Here is a 22,958-nt window from a genome sequence, read left to right on the forward strand (position 1 = left end):
CCGCCCGACTAAGCAGGGCATGCCGCACCGCCCTCTCCGACATAGAGGGCCGTTGAAAGTTGGGCTCAGCTCGGACAAGACGGTAAGCATTATCGCAAAGAAACACGAGGATGTGCCGGTGAGAGACATCTTAAGTTTGCTTTATGGTTTACCGACGTTACCGCTTCACACATCTCTGCTTGCCACCCTCTGGGTCCGAGTGCCTGCGCAACCTCCCACTATCGAACTTTTTTATTGTTCTCCATCGGCATCAACCACCTATATTGAGTCCGGGGTGATCGTGGTTGTATGGTCCACTCCTGGGCATAAATCGGTAGTCGATAAGGAGCCGTGGAGCTACGGGAGGACGCGATTGACGGATGTATTTGGGAGGTTTCCACTTTCGTCCTTGTTTGCTTTTCACAGGCGTGAAATCCAATAAGATCATAAGAGGTTCACCATTTGCAGTCTGAGAGACGCACGCGCAGACTGCGATGATGTGGAAGTAACCCAGTGATTCTGACACTATTTGAAAAGGCTCAACGGGAAGAGACACTAGGGTGCCTTACGCCTCCGTAAATTAATTTGTAACGATAAGGGAAGGTCAATGTGTTTAAACACTGAATACGACTCAGGGAACCATATTGTCCTTGCGTATGGTGCTGTTTCTGGGCCGCACAGTTTGTATTAGCTTCATCTTGTGTGCTCTGCAGAAATAATGTCGCTCCCGGGGAGCATTGCAGTCCCCAAGTTAGGGCACCTGTTTCATGATGGGCTTTCAAGCCGTGATGACGTGACGACGGCTTTGTACCCTTTTTTCTCTACGCAAACATTTGTGGGTTATCAGTGTTAGCCGTTAGCGCCTGGCTTGTGTGGCATGGTTGAGTCTGTAGACGCGAAAGTTTCCAACCTCTCAGGCAAGAGCACAAGCCGCCTCATCACTCTGGAGAACGAATTACTTTGACATTTTGATGGGAACGGATAGACAAGAAATAAAACACCTTGTGATAAAAGAACTAGTTTTAAATGATATAGCTCAGAAGGTGTGCACCGGCGCGCAATGTCACATCCTTTGGTTTTCGTTTATTGTCTTGTGCATTATGATTTTATTGACCAATACGCATGATGCCGATGCGTTGTTTCAAGAGCAGGGCGTTTATTTGGTTTTTACGAAAGCCTCGAACTGTTTCTAGCCCACACTGTAAATCATTTCATTTGTTTCCATGTCTGTTGAGCGTGGGTGATCGCTGGCCTGTACACTTCCTCGAAATACGGCAGCAAGGACTTGACACGCTGGTAGTAGCTGTGCAGCTTGGGGAACTTGCCAGAGTCGACGACACCGACCTGAAAATAAAAAAGAAAGATACGAAATGTTAAACAACGACGTCGTACGCGAAGCTTGTTGGCTACTTTAACGGGACCGTGTTTTCGGTACCATGACAGAAGTAGCCTCAAAATCACTGCACGTGCTCCTCTGGGTGTGCTTCAGACCACGCGTGGAGCCGTGTCGGTGGTTCGTCGTGTCATGGAATCAAAACCCGAGGGAATCGAAATCTGAGTGCTAAGACTGCGTAATGCTCAGCGCAAATGAAAAATTTTCTATAGTGAGGATAAGCGGTAGTCACAGGCGAAACGGGCGCCATGTCGTTGATAGCATTACTTGTAATTGTGGAGTGCACTGTGCTTGAACTTCAAAAGATCGCAGTTCCAAAATCGTGATCAGAATTTGGGAAACGTCACGGCTAGGCAACAGTACCACAGTGTTGGCGTAGTGCTAAACGTCAATAATTATAAGCAGTATGCAGCACCGGCCCCTTTTGCCCCGCTCCAGTTGAACAGGCTACAGAAGAGCACCTGGTGTGGAGTTGCCCTGGTCTGCGAAACCTACGCGCTGTGCACATCGCCACCTTCGGCCCGCGCCCCGGACGTCAGCCAGATTTCATGGCAGGGATACAAGGACCACATCATGGCCCCCTGCTCCGATTCCTTTGCGAATTCGGGGTGTATCTGTACATTTTATTTCCCCTTATGCTGAATAGCAAACTTCCGCAATAAAAAAAAAGTAGACCATAGATGCAAAAGGACCTTAAAGGCCCTCTGTAAATGTGTAACTACACGAAAGTTCATGCAGTAGCTAAGCCTTAGCGTACTTCAAGCACTTCAAGATTCAGCACATCATTTACGGATGGCTGAACAAATGGAAAAAATTCCTGGTGCACGTGCATCTGCTTATCAGGTTTGAAGGCGAAAGCATTATGGTTTCTCCTGGCGATACCTATCAAAGTGTTTTTACTGCTACTTTGCGGGTTTGTTTCTCTTTAATCGGTATTTTTTTGTCTTTTGGCGCGAATTGATTGGGCAGGCAGACTGGGAATCTTTACACCACAGCTCCTTCAGAATGAGTTATGCGTTGTTAGCGGGCACCAGTTCTACTCGTGTGCCGTGAGCGGAATAGATATTCCCTATTAACGGGTATCTTTCTCTTTTCTCAATCAGACTTTCTAAATACCACCTGTAGACAGACTTTCAACAATTTCCGAAGATGACGCTTCCTCATCTGACCCTTTTCCCATAGGGAGCGTACCACTGTTCAAAGTCTAATCAGAATATATTGTGCCTGACGCACGCCCTATACATACTCCACGAGCCGTGTGCAAGCCGTATCTACATCCCGGTCTCTCGAGGCTCCCATTACTACTACGGTGCCTTCTGAATCGCGCTTTTTTCGTAGTCTACAAATGGCACATGCCCTTTTACACCATTCTAACGCGCTTCCGATTATGACGCGCAGGTGGGTTTGCGTAGAAAAATTTGAAGAAATAATAATTTTATTCCGATTCTACCGCGCGGGTGTAAAAGACACGACACGACGTAACTGGCGAAATACATTTTATTTCACGCAGGCAACTGTGGCTGAGAAAATCCCATGCATTTCATAAAGTTGCCTGTCCAGCTCCTTCTCGCATTAAAACTGAGAAGGGAACATGGACAGGGTTTGTGATGTCAAGTGCCTTGGCCTTTATAATCTTAGCGGGCCGTTGCTTCATTTGCTCCTAATTTGTGAATTTCACCTGGGAGCCTTGAAGTTCTCGAAAACGTAATAGCGCAGGGCCGGTTTAACCCTGCATGAAAATGTGGCTCCATTTTGTTTACGTAAATGGCCCATTCACGTCTCCGGGGCGGCCAGTGTGTATGATGCCGCTCGGTGAAACGAGGTGTTAAGTGCAGCCGCAGAAGTATGGGCAACAGCGCTTGAAGGGCTGCCCATTGAGGAATGCTTTCACCAATAATTACTCACTCGATGCCGACGGAATGTTTGTATTAGATAAAGTTGCATTTTTGGACGCAGTCTGTGTCTGTGAAAATGCTGCTGGTCGCTTTGACGCCGATTTTGGTTTAGAGCCTCACAATAACGCGCACACAAATTGGAAGGATACTTTTAGCAAAAAACTTTAGCAAGAATAGTGCTAATTCGGTAAAGACAAATAAACTCAAATATTATCACATGCGAACAAATGTGCAAAAGTATATGCAAGCAGATATGAAAGCAAATGTACGCCGCGTTATATTTGTCCATTACCTGGTTCTTGGAATGAATGTGGTCTATCATTGTGTAGCCTTTCTTAAATTCAGCCAATGCCCTCGCTTTTCGCAGCCATAACAAACAACTTGATAAACAACTTGTTTACCTTAGTGACGAAGTTGCACACAACGGAAAGTAGGTCTGCAACGATTAAACTCTTTGTCATCACTATTGCTTGGAATTGGAAGTAAGCTGGTGTTTTTCCAGGCTAGCGGTGCGTTGATAACGTCCTGATGCATTCCGAGAATACATGTGTTTATCTTTTGCATTCCACCTCGATTGCTTTCAGTGTATGTTTCACACAGATTGCAAGGAAGCAACTTGTCTTGATTTTTACCCAACTGGGTAAACTAATTTACTTTGAATTAAACGTCGACTGCGAGCACCAGTTGTGCATTTATGTTTTACCTCAAATATGCCGAATGTCACTGTTTGTTTAGCAATGTCGACCAATATGAAATCTGTTCCAAATTTAGTCATTTGAAAAGTTTTGCCTATAGAAACATCTCGTTCAAGAATTCTTTTAACGTTCTTGCCGGATGGCTAGCCTGGGGGAGAGGCAGCCATACGGAGGCTGACAAAACGTTTTCGGTTTTAGTAGCCCAAGAAAGACTACTGTTTTTACAACATCACTCTCAAGGTCGCTGCTCGACGGGAGACGGTCAGGCGCTGGGGGAGGGCGCATATACAATGAATGCGGTGCAGTCCACCAGCGGCGCTCTCCTGAGTCGTCGTCTTATACGAGTGCGGAGGGGCATACACGTATTCATTCGCGTTGCACTCTTTAGTGTCACACAGATGGGCGTTTTAAAAAGAATGCTATTCGCACGTGACTGGTCGTGGCAGCAATGGGACAAGACCGGTATCAGCATCGTGCGCTCAACAAAATGTCTCGGGTGCCGCTGTCCCCGTTCATTTATTTTCTATAAGAATGCACCGTGATAGCTTGAGGGTGAGGGCTTTTTCCAAAGTTTTATTCAAGTTTTTAAAATTCCTTCGCGGGCCATAATAATAAAAAAACTGACGCTCCTTCGTGATATGACAACGACGGTTGAAGCGCTCATATTTCTCGTGAGGGATTCGTTAAAATTGTAGAGGTCCCCGGAGTTTTGGTGGCGGGGTGGTCCCCATCAATGAGACCAAGAAGGCTTCGATTTAAATTAAAACTGCTTCCAATGTGTTAGAATGGCGCCATCGGATAGACGTCGGCTTGATATCGCGAGTGACACATGTTCGATTCAGAGCGCGGGAAGCACTTTTTCGTGGGGCGTTTGACGTGCCATCGCTCATCATTATCATCATAGTTGTGTGAAACCCATTGTGTAAGTTGTATTTCCTGGGGTGTGTTATGTAGCGACATTAAACGCCATCAGTCAGGCATAAAAAGCTGCTCTTTAAAAGAAACAGGACGCCAGAACCTGCATTCTAAGTTTCTCGTTGGCGCATTTTTCTGGGACGAACACAGTGTTTAAACTTCGGTCGTCAGCGTCGGTTTCGCTTGGACTGAGCAAGGGGAATACGTAGGACGTGCTCGCAGGAGGAGCAGAACCATTAAGGCTGCGATGAAGACACAACCTAGACGTAGACATAGCCTTACCTCGATGGGTATGGCTAGATAAGCGACGAGGGCTATATCGGCCAGGGACAGCTTGTCGCCGACAGCAAATTTTCCTTCGCCCACAAGCTTCTCGTAGCCTTTCAGCACGTTCTCCTCGTAGCCTGCAGTCTCTTGGTCCGTTGGCTTCGTTTTCAGGAAAAAGCGGGAACGCTGCACAATACATTTAGATCGGCTGCTAAGGTGCACATGGCTTGAAGCGCAACGAAACACGGAAGGTGAGCGTAGAGCAGACAGGACAGGACCGTCAGCGTTTATTCGTTGCGCTTCGAAACATGGGAACTACCCACCAACTTCCCCAGCAGGAAGTTCTACTCTGTTAGGGTGCATTAAAATAATATTACTGCAATAACAGCAATAAGAATAATAGTGATCGAAAAAATGGACCGATGTCACGGTGTTTTAAATTAGCCCTGTAAATACGAAGGCGTCAAAGGGTAAAGGAGCCATGACTATGTATGGACATTCATCCCGTAGCAATAACTTTAAGCAGCCGGAGCGCAAGTGTAACGCGTATGGCGCCACACCACGTGACCGGCTACGGACAGGCGCTGAAGTTACCGTTGAGAGTCTAAGCGAACCATTACAAGCCCCCGGTTTTTGGCGACATCGTTCAGTAGGCACTCGCTTGAAAAGGAGTAGCCAGGGTCACCGTGAAAGCGCAAGCCAGTACAGCAAATGAATGAGCGGCTGAAAACTAAGACAACAAATACCCCGGCAATAAAAAACAAGGTGGTGCAGTGCGGTAGGCTACATTTTGGTGGCGTTGAACAATGCTTACGAAGAAAGCTCGCGAATCAGTTTGAATAGAGCCTGCAAGAGTGGCCAAGGTCTGGTCGATCCGGGTGCAAGCTTGTAGACATTTGGGGTAGAGGTCCGACTGTGGGGCGTACTTCCGCATCAGGTAGTACGCAATGGCGGTGCTGAAAAAATAGTGAAAATCAAAGTTGACTGCACTTTCTGGGCATTTGTAGGCCTAAAGCATGCAGTGTGCTGGTTAATAACAACGAGTTGAAAACTACGCTATGACCATCTGTGGCTTGTGCGCTGAGCAGCGTACCTTTACAGCGATAACTTCCCAACCAACCCCTCACGCGAGCAGTGGGAGAGTACGCTGGCCAGCTCTTCTCCTGAAACGCAGGTTTTGGTAGCGGAAAGGGCGAAGACAGCCGGCCGTAGCAACGGAGTCTTGGACTGAAGACCCCGACCACAAATATGCTCATTTCAACTGTGATTAAAGTTTCTTTCTCTCTCTTTCTCTCTCTCTCCTATCGCTCGTACTTGCGATACGTAGACAAAAGCGAGGCGGCGCTTTCTTTACAGCAGTCCCATACAGACCGTGAGATGCAGTGTTACTTTCATTTGATCAAGCATGATAGAACATTGGGTTATTGTGGCCAGTTGGAAACCGCGCGATGACCGTGCCTGGCTTGTGCGATCAGAAATGCATCGTTCAAGCGATGCCTTCACACCTCCTTCGTATTTATTGCCAAGACCAAGACACTAGCGTGACGCTGGTTCCCTTACAGGAGTATTTCAGCCGGAGTGAAATGCAGTAAAAATTCATTTTTAAACGCGATTGTCTTTCCTGGGGTACTTGAACACATAAAGTTTGGTCTGTCTGTCTGTCTGTCTGTCTGTCTGTCTGTCTGTGTCTGTCTGTCTGTCTGTCGGTCTGTCTGTCTGTCTGTCTGTCTGTCTGTCTGTCTGTCTGTCTGTCTGTCTGTCTGTCTGTCTGTCTGTCTGTCCCTACATTCAGCCACCCGGCCAAAGTTGACGAGGAGCTGCAGGATACGTTTATATACCCACAGTCGAATCTAAACGTCTACGTCCGGTGGAAACGTTCCTACCCGTCAACATTGCTGAATAAGAACAAAACATACGCAAATACGAGCCAGAAAATAAATACATATGTGATACTTGCAGTGTTCCTTTATAAAAACTTCATAAATACTTGATTTTTGCGATAGCAAAAGAAATACTACATCCACTGTAGCAAAAAAATTCCCTCCATCGCCTGCTGTAACCAGCGTCACAAAAGCTCCAGGTGGCATTTTAAGAAATCAAACGGCAACCGAAACAAAAGATTCCAGTCTAGAGGTTCCACGTTCCCTTTGGAACGCACGTGGTGCAGGGAAACGTGATTCTATAAACGTCAGGGTATGGCGCCTCGATTCACTCTCGTCTCCCCCGTACGGCATCGAGGCATCCGGCCTGGAGCAGTGGAACGCGGCATATTTAAATTGGCTTGAGCTAAACTCTAGCCGGTTCATCTTGCAAGGAGCGAGACAGGAGAGGAACAGCATGACAGGTGAACAGAAAGAGAAGCGAGGCATTTACTGGGCAGGGGCGCCAGACGACTATCGTCTGTCGTCGACATTTGCAACGAAATGAACAGACAAGTGACGAATTTTTTATGGGTACTTGTCACGAAATGTGGTCGAAAAAGTGCTTCCCGACAGGGGAGCCGAAGAGGCGTACTTGGTACTGCAAATGTTAATCAGCAAGAAGGCGAGGCGGCACATTTTTGTTCTTTTGCAAGGTATTCGTACCCCTACGGCGCCCGAAGCACGGAAAGAATGAAGGCATTCTATAAAAAAAATCCCGGGCCATCTCTACTAACGTGAAACCTGGGGAGGGGTGAAGCATGCATTGTATAAAAACATTCCTGGTGCCTTGGCGTTCTTGCAAAACGGAGATGAAAGCGTTCCGAGGTGGAGGTATACAGCTTTGCTGTAAAAGTCTTGTCTTTGAAGCACGAGGCTGTCTAGCGCGAGGCGTAAACGAGTGTACCGGTGTTTTAGTTCTGTGAATGCATAATACGAGGATCACAATGACGACATGAATCGCCGAAAGCCGCAGCCACTAAGGGGCTTAGCCCCTAAAACTTCTGGGAACACCTAAGTACTTCTCCCTAACCAACCGTATATGGAAAAACATTAATGTAAAATGGAAAGCACCTGGCTTCTCCTGCCAGCATTTCGTTGCGATTATTTGTGGCTGCTGAGGCATTGGGTGAGGTTAGTGGCGAGGGGATCGACATGCCACCGAACACGGCACTCCAAGCCGCAGCTACACTCTCCGCTTTCCACCTGCCTCCACAGCGGTCCAAACGTTGCCTAGAAGCTTAGTCCTTTCCTCATGTTTTAGATGCGAAGCATCTCATGGTCGGTGCTATGTCTCTCCCTTGTCGTTGTCGTTGTTGCGCCGTCCATACCCCCATTGCGCATGCTCGGCTTGCTGAAACCCCGGCCCCTTCTATGGCTCCTGGAGCGACAGTGTTGCCGGTGTCTTCCTGGGCCGGCACGAGACGAGCACGCTTCCCCTTTAAGGGCTCCTGGAGCGACAGTGTTGCCGGTGTCTTCCTGGGCCGGCACGAGACGAGCACGCTTCACGCGCCTTCGACGTTTCATCGTCGTCGGCAGCGGCGTGCGTCGGCAGGTCTCGGCGGGCCGTGATTACAAGCAGCCCACAACCATCCGGGAAACGTGCATCGACCTCATCTTCAGCAACTTTAGGGTTCATTCACTACAACAGCCCTTGACTTTGCATTTCACAGACCATAAGGTGGTCATAATCAAAACGGAACGCAAACCACAGCTCGACGTCACCTTCGTTGAACATGATGATGATAATGCTTAAATAAAGTCAAACTCATACCACGCACAACGTCTCTCTCTCTCTACCTCTCTCTCTCTCGTTAATGCCTCTCCACTCTAACACGCCTTTCCCTCCAATAAAACTACACCATCTTCCCGTAGGGGAACCCTGAGTAGTATGCGAAAGAGCCATGGGGTCAACGCAATTTCCCATTTCGTATTTACGTTAAGTGAAAAGTGTGGTAGTTACCATGGAAACGAAACGGTAAATATAACGGTTGCTGCGTACCCCAAACTTCACGGAAACGACGAACTGAAAACTAATGGGCACTTGAATTGACCTCATGCCTGCTTCGAATACTACTCAGGGTTCCCCTACGGGAAGATGGTGTAATTTTTAATAGTGCGTTGCTAGTGCATTAGAACTCTTCGCAGTAGCGTTGTTGTTGTTCTCGGCCATCCAAGACCTTCACTCAATGAGTTATTTATGGTTTCGCATGAATCTAATTGGCCGTAGTAGCAAACCCGCACAACGATTTCACGTGAAGTGGCTAATTCCGTTGCTGCCACAAAGAACGTACTTGCCGCCCCTGCTTAAAGGGACAATGAAGTGATTCATAAACTTTGTAGGATTACTTGCGAAAATTCTAGTCTGGAGTCTCTAGGTCATGCTTCGACCACTCCAGCTGCATTTAGGAGACTTTATTTAGTATAAAAAATCGATTCGAAAGGACTCTCCTCGTCTCTGCATTATCCTTGGTAATTTTCAATGACGTTTCGTATGGCGCTCGCTCGTGATGGCTTGGCTTGACTACGCTACTGCACGACTCACCGACCCTCTGACAGAGTCAGTCGGCTGGCCGCCGGCGGGTCGTCGCAGTTCGTTCGCTCAGTTGAAACTAAGCCACTACACGATTTGTGCCTGGGTGTGTATTTAGTTTGTTAGTTGGTAGACTGTATCAAGCTCAGAAAAGTTTATGAATTCCAAGTAGCTCGACACACGCGCACATACTATGCTTCGCTGACTGGTATGCTAAAAATCTGAAGCCAATTGACGGCGGGTGAAGAGCAGTGAAGACGGCGGGGGAAGAGCATATGCACTTAAAAATATCGAATCAACCGAAACTTTCATTGTAAAGTGTAAAACCAAGGTAGGGGAAGCACTTTTTTGATTGATTGATCGTACGGTTTAACGCGCCGACGCAACGCAGGCGATGAGGCGCGCCGTAGTGGAGGACTCCGGATTAATTTTGACCACCTGGGGATCTTTATCGTGCGCCGAAATCTCGTACACACGGGCGTTTTTGCTTTTCGCCTCCATCAGAAAAGCGGCCGCCGCGGCCGGGAATCGAACCCGCGACCTCGTGCTCAGCAGCGCAACGCCTTAGCCACTGAGCCACCGCGGCGGGTGGGAAGCACTTTTGCGCAAGGTGAGCTAGCGCAGCGGTCAGCAGCACGACCACACATTTTCGATCACTCTTGCTGCCTAAGGAACGCAGTCGCTAGAGATAAGATTTTCGTGGAAATTTGGTATACGCTTACTGCAGGAACGAATAAATATGAATAAATCGAAAGTAATAAGGAATAAGCATTCAAAGAACGTCCTCATCAGCTTGGAAACCAGACGCTAGAAGAAATAAAAGAATGCAACTACCTCGGACGGATGGTTAGTGCTCACCTCAACCAGGGGAGAAAAATCCGGCGCAGGATGGCTTGGGGAGCACTCGGAAAACACTCCCACATAATGAAAAGTAAGCTATCACACCACAGAAAAATCTGCAAGTGCTACTGCCGCTGATGACATATGGAGCTGAAACTTAGCGCCTTCCTAAACAACTAGAAAGCAAACTCGGGAAACTCAGGTAGGCTCAGCGGGTCATGGAACGAATAATGTGCGGTATCGCACTGAGAGAGAAGAAATGCTCTACCTGAATCAGAGAACAAGCTACAATTGACGGTATACTAGTGCAAATAAAGAAAAGGAGAAATAAATAGAACTAGGCTGGCCATGTTGAGGGACGAACCGACAACCGGTGGGTAATCGGGGTAACAGAATGGCTACCAAGGGATGGGCATAGAAGAAAGGAAGGCCAATAACACGATGGAGGGATGAAATACGGAACTTCAGTGGCAAGCTGTGGACTCGAGCAACGCAGGACAGGATCGATTGGAGGTCAATGGGAGAGGCTTTCCTGCTCAGTGGACCTGAGCAGGATGATGGTGATGATGATGATTATGATGATTAATGTATGCGCGTTATTCAAGAAATAGTGATTTACACTATTGGGAATGCTGTGACTAAAAAAATGAAATGGCTGTAAGATTTATACTGCCTATTTCGCACCAGACATCGCTGCGCATGTGGCTGGGTGGTATGAAGCACTGCGTGCATTGCTTCGCAACCAGAAAGTTCGAAAACCCGATATGATTTGCTTTTTAGGGGCGGAGCTCCTTAAGGCATGGGTATGTCCATCCTCGACGCATGTATGTAGCCACCTCTAGTTTAGTTCTTGGATTGTTTACTAGATGGCGTGGCTACCTCTACTTTAGTTCTTGGATTGTTTACTAGATGGCGGTACTTGTATATGATGAAAAGATGCGCTTGGATTGTTTACTAGATGGCGTGGCTACCTCTAGTTTAGTTCTTGGATTGTTTACTAGATGGCGGGGAGCGTTGTAATAAAATCCGTTCGCTGTTGGCGCGCGCTCGGAGTCGCCCGATGGATAAGGCTGCAGATGTGCGAGCCCGCGAGGCAGAAGCGCTCCGTGAAGCTGCGCGACGCCGCCGCCAAGATCCTGCCGTGCGAGAGCGGGAGGCCGAAGCGTGTCGTCTGGCTGCGCGACGACGCCGCCAAGATCCCAGCGTTCGAGAACGAGAGGCCCAAGCGTCACGACAACGGCGCGAGGACCCTGCCGTACGCGAAGCGGCACGGCTGCGGCGCGAAGAGGATCTCCAAAACGTCAGAGAAAGGGAAGCGGCGAGAAAGCGCGCGTATCGGCAGGCAGACCCCGATGCAGTGAGAGCTCGTGAGGCGTCTGCAAAACGCATCAGGCGAGCTCAGCACCAAGGTGCCGACGCGCGGTTTAAGCGAGACTTTCTAGACGTTACGTTCGGACACAGATGTAGTGGGCGAACTTTCACTGAAGAGTCATGGTTTTACCGATGATTTCCCCTCAGGAGCTTCGCCCACTCATCATCATTCACCCCGTGGATATGCTGTGAATTTGTTTGGAGTTGGTTTTTTGTACTTAGGAAATATTGTTTCTACTGGATTCACCAGTTTCTACTGGATTCACACTGACGCGCTGGGCAGTTCTGGTTGGCGTGGTGTTGACATAAGCACCGAACGCTTACGGGCACAGTACCGAATTAGCCGACCCTTGGCCTGGTGCGAACACACCTTTTAGGACACAGGGACGAGCCAGGAGAGTTCCAAAGGTGGTTGCGAACCGCCTCGTAATTCAGCGTCTCCGATGCCGCGCTGGGCCTTCAGCCACTAACGTTCACTACCATTGGCTGGTGAACGTTACGATTCTGAGCGGTGCTCGGAGGCTTATCTGACGAATCATACATGAAAGATGGCCCAAGCGCGGTATTTCCATTACTGGGATATCTTGAATGCCCAACTACCAATAAGTTTGCACGCTAAACATGTTGTTTCCACAAACCAAAACCGAAATAGGTTTGAATTAAAATTTTGAACATCGTACAATGACATCGCAACTCGAATACGTGTCACTGCTGTTAGTTGTTACAACCACCGCCAATATCGCGTGGTATATATTTTTTTCAGGATCTATAAATAAATATTGCTTTATCGACCGGATAAACGAGGCAAACTGTATTTATTCGAGCCATGCTAGGCAGTGGAAATAAAAAAAACAGGTTTACAAATTCACTTCAGTTTCTCTTTAACGTCGTTAGCGTTGTTGTGCCTATGCGGTCATCGTTATTTAATGAAAATCTCAGGACGTTGTGAAACTACATTCCCAAAAAATACAACGTGGGCAAAAATGTATTTCGAAAACCGTGTGCACCATCTTAACGACTAAGGTATATCGGAGTCTAGAACTATATTTGTGGTGCAAGTAGAAATTTTGAAAAATTCAGTTGCATAAGCTCAACGACAAGAAGTGGAAGCCATGCGATACCGAATATCGGCATTATTTTTAAAAATTAGCCCACCTTTACTGAATTATTCTCGCAAACGCTGATGTTCACAGAGTACGTACTCTAATCGAAAGGCTAAGCTTCATAAAGCCCGTTCACTCCAATTCAATTTGGCCATATCCTCTTGTTTGCGCCATCTATCGGAACGTTTTGTTACTTTTGAAGTGGGAACCCCGCCACGAGATGGCGTTAGTAAGCGCTTTGTAGATGTTGACCCCAACACATTTATTCAAGGCATGTTTTTTATTAAATATAGCAGAAACGAAGCAGCCCCGTATTTTTAATTAAAAGTAAAATGCAAATAACACCTATGCATTGATGTACGGCCTCCAAAATGTCTAATGTTTTCTGTCTGCCCAACAATGTCGAGAACTGTAAAAGTTGCAACCAGACTTACAAGTTAAACAATAATTTGCCTGAATAGAAGTCTGGTATTAGAACTCTAATTCCTTTCTCCACGCGTGCTTGACACTTGCTCTCCCCATCGCCAGGCTATGCCCTCTCCACATATCTGCGCCCGCGTTATCATGCCAGGTCCCGTGACTGCCTCGGGCAAGAACAGCTTCACTGTTTAAAGGGCCCACATTACAAGGTATGATTAGAGAAACTTGGTATGATGTCTTCAGGTGCGCCCCTCTTCAATATTACGGTTAGGCGACACGTTGGTGTAGAAAACGGCGCATGAAACCTCCACGAATAGTAGGATGGAGTGTCATGAAGGAGTTTCCTACAATTAACATCGATATCTATGCCTGCAATGCTTGTTTCCCTGGTGTTTCTCGTAGTGGGACGTCCATTGCTGACATCACAACCATAAAAACGACGTGATTTTTCAAGAGGAGGCAGCCCGTGTCTCACGTGGCCTGGCTTTACCACAATTCTTCACTGAGATTATGATTCATGCTACTTGAACTGGTTTACCTATAGAAGCGTCCGCAGCGTTCTTTCCGAAGCAAATTTTGTTACATTACTGTGAGAAATCCGCTGTTCTCGAAGATAAGAAAATTATTTAATAACAACAGAGTGCACACATGAACTAGAAAGCAGATCCAGGGACTCACCTCTCGTAAACACAGAATCCTCCATCGTCAATCGATGGTACTTTGTGAAAAGGGTTAACCTGGAATGGGAAACATATGTGCGAGTAAAGAATAGTTGAAAAAGTTGTCAATGCCACATAAATACAGATAAAAAACTAGAAAACTCTATGGATCTTCGATTTTGCTATTTTCAAAGGGTTTGCACACTCCTCTTCTGCATGTAGCGTGGACGGAACAATATTCTGCTTTTGAAGTTCGCAGCTGAAAATCACACTAGATAGTTGAGCACTCAAAAAATCTTGCATGGTATAAAATAAATTAGTGACATATCGGCAGTGTCATCATAGATGACGCTTCCTGTGGTATCGTGCAACGAAAAAAAAAACTCCACTTAAAAGGCTTTGGCAAGACAGAAGACTGGAGAGATAACCAGTGCAAAGGTGGCGGACACCTCTCCGCGAGGGCACAATTTTATGCGCTCCGAAAGCAGAGCCCCACAAATAGAGGCGAACAACTGGCAACTGTGCTTTTAACACTGTTGAACCAAAAATCTTGGGTGGGAAGTGTCCTTGGTTTGTAGAAAAGGAAACTCTCTGCGAATAGAGCTGCTGTAAAAAAAGTAAAATATTTACAACAGAGGTTGCATAAAAGAATAAAATAGCTGAAGGGAATAGACTGTGTACACGTTGGTATGAAAATGTTTTGAGAGAAGTTTAGTAACAGAGGAATGCGATGCTGTATAGGGTTGAACGCACTGACATCTTCCTGTGCACGCCGACGTATGTGCAAACCCTTCAATCTTGATGATCTGCGTTACCACGTCCGTGGTCTTATCAAGACCAGCAATTTAAAAGAAAGTGCCAAGAAGGAATCCTGCTTGAAATCCGCTGAGAACACCGTCAGTGCGCCGGTGGCTGGCTTCTGCCTCATGTAAAGTGAGGGTACTGGTTATAAAACTTGGCTTTACGAATTCTACCCTGAGACGAAACCAGTCTTCTCGGAGAAAAAGCCCGTGGTGTTCGCGAACAAAACTTTGTTAAACTGCCAAGCCACTTTCTAAATGTGTGAAATGTTCGTAATTCACAGCGCCATTCGCTTCAGGCTTTGCTTGCCGTTTTTCTTTTCGCCTAAAATTTCGCTTCATGACTAGTTCTTGCCTCAGCTACACGAGCTACTCCAATTCAATGTATTTTGATTCAAGAAAATTTCGCGCTCATCTCCGAGCCCGCAGTGCTTCTTAACAACCGTTGCGTCCAGAAGAACGTGCGGCACATAGTCGCCACCACCAACTGCTTGAATACTGAAAACATCTAATTCCTGTGGCACTGCACATAGCCTGATCGATTGGCGACTAAGAAGTTCATGGTATTAAACCGGCCAGGGGAAGCAACGCTTTTTTAGTGTTCCAGGCCACATGCAACAAGATGGAGGTACCTACGTCATCAGACGTCAATGCATGCGTCAGTTGTTTGGGTACCTCACATGAAGCTTACTCGGCTCTTTCAGAGGTGACAATAGTTGGTGAGGATGCAGAAAGAGGTCCGGGCCTTGCCACGGGCATCATCATCATCATCATCATCATCATCATAAGACTGTCTACGCCCACTGCAGGGCAAGGGCCTCTCCCATAGATCTCAAATTATCCCGGCCCCGTGCTAACTGCGCGAATTTATCCCCAGAAAACTTCTTGATCTCTCCTGCCCATCTAACTTTCTACCGCACCCTGCCACACTTGCCTTCTCTAGTCTCTAGGAATCCACTCTTTTACACCTAATGACCAACGGTTATCTTGCCTTTGCGTAACATGCTCTGCCCACGTCCATACACGTTCTTCAGGGTTAATGGTAGGCTGCCATGTATTACCCTCACTGTGTAGCACTATGTAATACCCTTAAAGTAATACCCCCTATGTAATACCCTCCTACGGAGGCCCTTTAGGGGTACCTGAAAAAGAAATAAAATAAATTGGCGCGGGAGAGTCTGTAAACACAGCGCACTGGTGTTTTGGCCGCTCGATGACGGTAGTGAACGCAACACACAGTGCGCAATGGAAGCTGTGTAGACCTTTGCCGACTGAGTAGGCCTCTACAGTAGCTCTTAAGGAGGAGCCGATATTTTGATTGTAGTGGATGGGCCTGACACAGAACCGACAGTGTGCAGACGAGTGTGGGTTTGTGTAATAAATTCAACAGTAAACTAATGATGGAAATGACAGGAGCCGTAATGTGGTGCGCGCGTGCAGTGCCGGATGCTGCAGTGAGAAATTGTAGAAGGAAACATTTGGGGCGAATCTGGAAACGGAGCACGTATGCTTTCGCGGTAAAGGGTCGCGCCCTGCGATGGAACAGCTGGGCGCCATATGACGGCCGCACTGCATTGCCATAAACCGCACACACTTACAAGCTCGATGGATCTGTCCAATAAAGTTTTCTCCTCCTCCTCCGCACACATGCAGCAAGCAGCTCCCTCGTCCCCGAAAGGGGACTGCCGACTTTATACTTTCAGCGATCTATGAGAGAGGATAGCGATTGAGAGAGAGAGAGAGAGAGAGAGAGAGAGAGAGAGAGAGAGAGAGGGAGAGAGAGGGAGAGAGAGAGAGAGAAAGAGAGAGAGAGAAAGAGAGAGAGAGAGCTTTAATGAAAACTGAAAAGGTCAGCGTCACTAACGGCAGGGCTTGTTACAACAAGTTCAGGGGCGAAAAAAGTGAAAGGAAAAAAGCAAGGGGGGAAGCAGGAGTATTACATCGTGATGTACATGGGGATTCGGATTGCAATAACACCATGGTAAGCAAAACTTACACATCTAAACTCAAAGCAACATGTAGCTGCCCATCCAAAACCCTGGGGAGATGTACAGGTATTTAAAATGTATATGTTCACAGGACCTCATCCAGCCCAGAGTTCGAAAGAAAAGTGAACAGTGTTTATGCCCGCACGCCGCCTCGTCACGATTGCTCCAGGAACAAGGAGCATTAGAGAAAATAATGCCACAAATAATAAAGGCAGAAGAAATTACAAAACTTTAGAAGGCGGAATGATTGAACTAAAAAAATTCGCATTTTGAATCTGAAGTATTACATTTATGAACTGTTCTTTTATACTACAATGAATAGAACTACAAATCTCATCCATAGTAAGGGCTTTTTTGTACCAATCATCACGCAACACAAGCCCTTCGTCAAGAGAAATGAACAATGTACGTATTTTATTCTATTTCATCAGCAAACGCACTAAATAAGGCGTTCGCAGCCATGCGACGTTGCGGTAGATACAATTTCTTCATTTTTTTCATGGCTTTGGCTCATGTTGTCATCTTTTATTTTATCATCTGAATTTGTCGCGTAATTGGCAGGCTTCTGTTAAACTTAGGTGGTGTGGGAGGACATTTATTTTTCTTGTTCTCGCTTTTGCTTCCCAGTTACTAGATAAAGTATGAATTGTGCTTGGAATACCAACATAAATTCTGAAGATTTGCGCTGGAGCGCTCTTTAGTGCTGTGACATTTTTTAGAAAGAGACCAGGACAGGCAGGCTGTATGGCGAAAGACCAAAGAAGAGCAGTTCGTATAGCCAGGGAACCGCCGGCTTTGATGGGAAGCATAGGGAAGACTGGGGAATGATTTAAGGTTATTCTTTACATGGCTAACCTGTGGTGACGATGGGAGGGCGCTGTCACCGCCAGGAACTTGAAGTTGGGGGCATTTAAGAGCGAGATTGCAAAGCGTAGGATAACGCTGGCAAGCATTCCTAAAAATACCACGTGTGCTTTTTGTGGAAAGTGTTGAGCACTCTGGTTCCTGCCTGAGGCCCAAGGCAACGCTACGCGTGTTAGGGTGAATTGTTTTTCAGGCGTCTTAGACCTCAACATAGTTAACGAATGCGTAATCTAAAGCTTAGCGCAGTTTCAGTGTGGAAGAAGTACATCTGCGGATCAGCTTTTCTCATCCGCAAGTCTGTTTAAATTGGCTTTGGACCAGCGCTGTGGTCTTTTTTGTGCCCTTGTTCGAAATGATGTCATTGGAGAATGGGTTGATGTATGGGCAACACGTATGGGTAGCGGCTATTACTTCAGTCTCTTTTGTTAGTATTTTTGAGCTATGTGTCGTATTTATTCGAATTTAACGCGAGTATTTTTTTCCAACTTTTGGTACCTGAAGTCGACTCCTCGCGTTACAACCGAATACCGAAATTCAAGTAGCATAAAAAGTGCAATTGTGCACCCAATTCTCATTGACGGCTGCAGTTTTGGCCATTTCCTGATCTATGTTGGCAGCACGGGCCATAGCCATTTCGATCCACTTCAAGCCAACATAAGCTCTCTTCGTTTTTTTGTTTTTCTTGTTTTTTTTCCTACGCTGGTAGCGACGGCGTTGACGGCGTGCGGAGGCCTTGGTGGTTTTCGTTGCCCTAAAGTGTTTGGACTCCTCTTCGGCTCCACTTGCTATGACAACGTGTCAACCCTAGTGCGACGCGTATTTCAAGAGACGCGCTATTTTGACGGCTGAAAAAATGGGTTATTCAGCTGCTGTCGGAAGAATTGACGTGAACGAATCGACCACCCGCGGATGGGAGTTCCAGCGGGGACGCCTTTTCACAAGCGAGCGCGGCCAAAAAAGGTTTCTGTGGGCATTGCCACAGCTGCAACGTCTAATTAGAGAAGCGTATTGATGATTTCGTCACAGAACAGAGCAGCCGCCACATGGCGTTCAGTGTTGAACTGATGCAGCTCATAGCGGGCGATGTCGCACAGCAGATGGACATCCCGCGAACGAAGTTTAAACCGTCACAGGTGTGCATCAAGTCGCAGTGTTTAATCAATAAAAGAGCTTTTTTTCCCGTGCTTCCCATGGCCTATATAGTGTTCGTACTTCGGCGGTTGTTTTTCTTTTTTTTTTTTTTGCTCGGCGCGACTAAGTCTGGATAAAATAAAATGTCACCCTTCGTGTTAAAATCGTGGCCGCGTTACAATCGCGTAAATACGGTACTCTTCAAAACAAAATGTTCCACGCTTTCACTGTAGTAAAATGGTCGCGAAGCGATCTTCGCAACGAAATATTCGTATTGAAATAAGTAAACAGCAGCTGGGAAGAACAGGAATATGTTTTCCAGGTAACCAATAACAACGACCAAATATTTCGCAACAAATATGAACTTTCAAAACGTTAGGAAGTGGCCACACGGTAAAGCAGATACCTCTGTTAAACGCTATCTTGGTCAGAGTTGATGCTTACTTTAGCTGCATCATAAAAATTACACTGCTATCTTAATACTTGCGCTACAAAAAAGGACACCTTAAAATTACGCACCGCACAATATGCTCAGACTCAGGCGTTAACACAGTTTTTACGCGAAGCGTGCAACAGAGTCACCTCATTCTGAAAAAAAAAAATAAGAGCTGGACATATGGGTAGGAGAACGTAAAATTCGGAAGGCGTCATATTTGTGTGTAGGTCCAAAAATAGGAATAAGTGCCTGTTATGCGTTTTCTACGCAAACGCGGCCGCGGAATATTTGCACGAATCGGAACTCCTTTACAGCAATGCGTTTTGGGGAAAAAAGGATTAGGCTTCGTGCATAGCCAGCATTACTAGAAAGTTATACTGATTTGGAGAATAGCTGCCAGAAACGTTTAGAACGTTCAGCAGAGTTCTCTTTAATAGGACTGAAGGCAAAAACTTTGCGTTTATTATCAAACCTAATGCATGCTTCTAACAGCCTTCCGAAAGAGGAAAACCGTCAGAACTTACTCCATGGACAGTGATTGGTTACTTACAGCTATGAAATATTTCTATAAACGTGTCTTTCTCAGATCGTACTCCAGCCATACGCTTACGCACGCAAAATATCAACCCTGCTAAATGGTACTAAGAAAAGCACGTAATGTTCGAAAACCCCGTGTACGGTGAAGAAACAGCAAATTACGCGGCATTTCATAAACCTCCCGCCGGAGGCGTACTTACCTTGAGGAAAGCCTCGCCAAGGTGTTCTTTCTTCGCGAAGTCGAGGATCTTAATTTCTAGCTCCACGCCTACGTGCTTGGCCACTGAATGGACAAAACAGCAGGGCGAGCTGCCGGGCAGGTTGTACAGGACGACGGGCATGTTTACGGCAAAAAAAGGACAGCAGGAGCTTCGACAACTGAGAATGGCAGTGGTTGCGGTGCGACTCGAGAGGCGCTCATCATCAGACAGCCTTTTTGTAATCCATAGCAGTAAGAGTGAAAGGAGGATAGGAAAGAGCGCGTGCCACGCCTACTGCCTTTCATGTTTTTAGACATTTCATGGAGGGCAGAACGAAAGGAAAACAGCGTTTTAATGTTTCCTGCAGGGCGCATAGAATGAATTATCCTGGCCGGATATGTGTCAGACGTGTGGTTTCTGTGCGACTGGCTAGCTTAGTTCAGCGAAATTTACCCCAGGTCTTGTGGTCGAGCTCATTCATTCTAGTGTACTCAAATGTAGCTTCAATCACATTGTTTATTCATGTTTAACCTAATTGTTATATCATTTTCTCCCGCAAACTGATTTTGTTCTAATGCGCAACTAATCGCACTGCGGATATTGGCATCAACCCATCTATACTTTTCCTATGATGATCAAACAAAAAAAGTTCCTTGTTCTTCACTGCCTTCTTACAAGTTCAGCGTCGACCTCTCCGGGTTATCGTCGGTAATAGAAGAATAGCGAATAAAACGAGCACACAGGAACAATAATGACCGGACGGTGCACGATTAGCAACTGAAGTTGATTGAAAAATAGAGGAATACATTAGGAAATCATCGGACCACAAATTTTATGGATAAAGAAGAGGCAGTCCTGTTTGCTGTGCACATGAATCGAGTAAGAATTTAAAACTAAAAATACCTAGCTCAGAAATTGTATACCGTCTTAACTTATGTTAATTGACCCGCCGCGGTGGCTCAGTGGCTAAGGCGTTGCGCTGCTGAGCACGAGGTCGCAGGTTCGATTCCCGGCCGCGGCGGCCGCTTTTCTGAGGAAGGCGAAAAGCAAAAACGCCCGTGTGTACGAGATTTCGGCGCACGATAAAGATCCCCAGGTGGTCAAAATTAATCCGGAGCCCTCCACTACGGCGCGCCTCATCGCCTACGTTGCGTCGGCGCGTTAAACCCCAGAATCAATCAATCAACTTATGTTAATTGAATGGCTAATGTTTATTCCCCGTTTGAAATTTCTACCGAGGTCACCTCTTTTTAATATGATCGGTACGTGGAGTAGGGTGTAGCTGGCGCGTAAACGGGAGGGTCCAACACTTGAACAAGGGTTACGCGAAAGCAATATGACGCATCAGTGCTTACCATCGGGGTGATGCTGCTTCGCAGGACATAGCATAACTCAGCGGACATTGCTGTGACCTAACCAAGATAACCTAAATGACGTTTTGCTGATGGCACGATCTGAATGCGTTGGGCAATGAACACGTTAAAACCAGTTGCAGCCTGCACAAATACACAGATATCCCCCAACCCTTCGCCTCGAACACCGAACTCTACTGCCACCCCACGACATGCTGGCTAAGTAAGAAGCCAGCGCCTGCCAGCGCCTCCACATGTTCACATCCCTACACGGCACCCCACCTCATCCGACTCCGCCACATGTAAATTCGGCCCCGAACCCTGCACACTACAGGACCTGGGAGTTTCCCGCCACATGACCACGCAACCTTGCGCCGCATGACCTGGGAGGGCTCCCAAACTCCTTTCTTGTTCCTCACCCTCTTGCCCAGTCATTAGCAGTGGAAGGGCACGCTAGCCAGCCCGGACCCCGAGGATCAGCTTAAGCATGCCAAAAAGCCCGTCTGCCAGTGACTGCGCAATGTTGCATCCGGGAAGGCGTACCCGAGCCGAGCTCCGTCACCTCCGTCATGCGTGTGGTAGAGCGGTGAAGCTAGCGGCCAGCCAATGCTGCTTCCTCGAAGAAGACCAGAAGCCGAAGGCAAACTTAACTTTTTTACTTCATGGCGAGAGACGGGTCGAAGCCAGACAAGAGCAATGCCCCTGATGGGCTAGGTTACAGTACAGGACTCGAGCAGAGTGACAGCATTGATTCACTGCTCCAACAGGAGTGAACTGCAGCGCTTGGGAGGGTCTTATTTATACCCAAAGCGCTAACGGTCAAACAAGCGTTCCCTCTAGATTGCGCACACAACACGAATGGTACAGACACAGAGAACACTCTTTCCAGAGTTCGTGAGCGGTTGGTAGTAGCGGCCCACGCTGAGTCCGAGAGAGGGGAGAGAGAAGGTCTCCGCAACGGCTTCCGCGTCCTTCGGACAAGTCTCTGCGTGTTGCGTCGGCCGCCACCTAAGTTTGAATCATGCCGGTAGCGAGGCGCCAGCGATCCGACTTTTCCAGGCGTGTAGCGGCGTCTTTCGATCCGTCGGCTGCAAGCGCGAGTCACCGACAGGGGGGCCTGCTTGCAAGGCGCACGTAGTGGAGGCTTCGCCACACAGCCGAGGAGTGCTGCATAAAGCCCGAAGCAAAGTGGCGGGCTGATTCGTAACACCAAAGACTTCTGGACTAAAAAGACCGCCCCCCCCCCCCCCCCAGCCCCAGTCGCCCCATCCCTATGCGTCCAAATGAACTAACTGTTAGTTTTGATCATGATTACTCCCCCTCCACGTGATACGTAATAGCAAATTTTTACTGCTATATCTCATTCGAGCCTCCGTCTTGGCTTTCGCTTCATTATCTTCGGGTGCGAGTTACTTCGACCTGCTTCTGTTCTGCTTCACCGCGTTTCCGTCTCTTTCTCCGGTTTTGAAAGCGGCCACAATGGCCGTGATCAACTCCGCGTCCTCGGGCTGAGCAGCACAACACATTAGCCACTGAGCCACCCCCGGAAGTGCGTCTATAGAATCGGCCTTCTGCGCGGCTAGTGTGCACTTTTCTAGTCCGGTCACATGACGTCACGCGGCCCACAGTATTCTACAACGTTTACATTTCCAAATATAGTT

The 22,958-nt window shown here is 47.2% G+C and overlaps 1 protein-coding gene across 1 annotated transcript; it reads right to left on the bottom strand.

Moving 5' to 3' along the window:
- Positions 1–1,114: 1,114 nt before the first annotated feature.
- Positions 1,115–20,170, bottom strand: LOC144173522 (glutathione S-transferase 1-1-like). The gene is made up of 5 exons (XM_077701907.1): positions 19,946–20,170; positions 14,009–14,067; positions 5,959–6,100; positions 5,160–5,330; positions 1,115–1,323 (listed from the first exon to the last, which is right to left on the bottom strand). Exons 1-5 carry the CDS (start codon positions 20,084–20,086, stop codon positions 1,186–1,188), a joined length of 651 nt encoding a protein of 216 aa, XP_077558033.1. The 5' UTR covers positions 20,087–20,170; the 3' UTR covers positions 1,115–1,185.
- Positions 20,171–22,958: the final 2,788 nt, after the last annotated feature.

Source organism: Haemaphysalis longicornis, unplaced genomic scaffold (genome assembly GCF_048455015.1).
Source record: "Haemaphysalis longicornis isolate Haplotype H1 unplaced genomic scaffold, Haemaphysalis longicornis Haplotype H1 scaffold_3, whole genome shotgun sequence".
Classification (NCBI taxonomy): Eukaryota; Metazoa; Arthropoda; class Arachnida; order Ixodida; family Ixodidae; genus Haemaphysalis; species Haemaphysalis longicornis.

What these genes read in the sequence shown, in the direction of transcription:
- LOC144173522 (XM_077701907.1), bottom strand. Translation starts at nt 20,086, where the DNA reads ATGCCCGTCGTCCTGTACAACCTGCCCGGCAGCTCGCCCTGCTGTTTT. An exon ending in TTGGCGAGGCTTTCCTCAAG is followed by an intron (nt 14,068 to 19,945) that starts GTAAGTACGCCT and finishes TTCCCATTCCAG; the next exon opens with GTTAACCCTTTTCACAAAGT. An exon ending in GGATTCTGTGTTTACGAGAG is followed by an intron (nt 6,101 to 14,008) that starts GTGAGTCCCTGG and finishes CTATTTTTTCAG; the next exon opens with CACCGCCATTGCGTACTACC.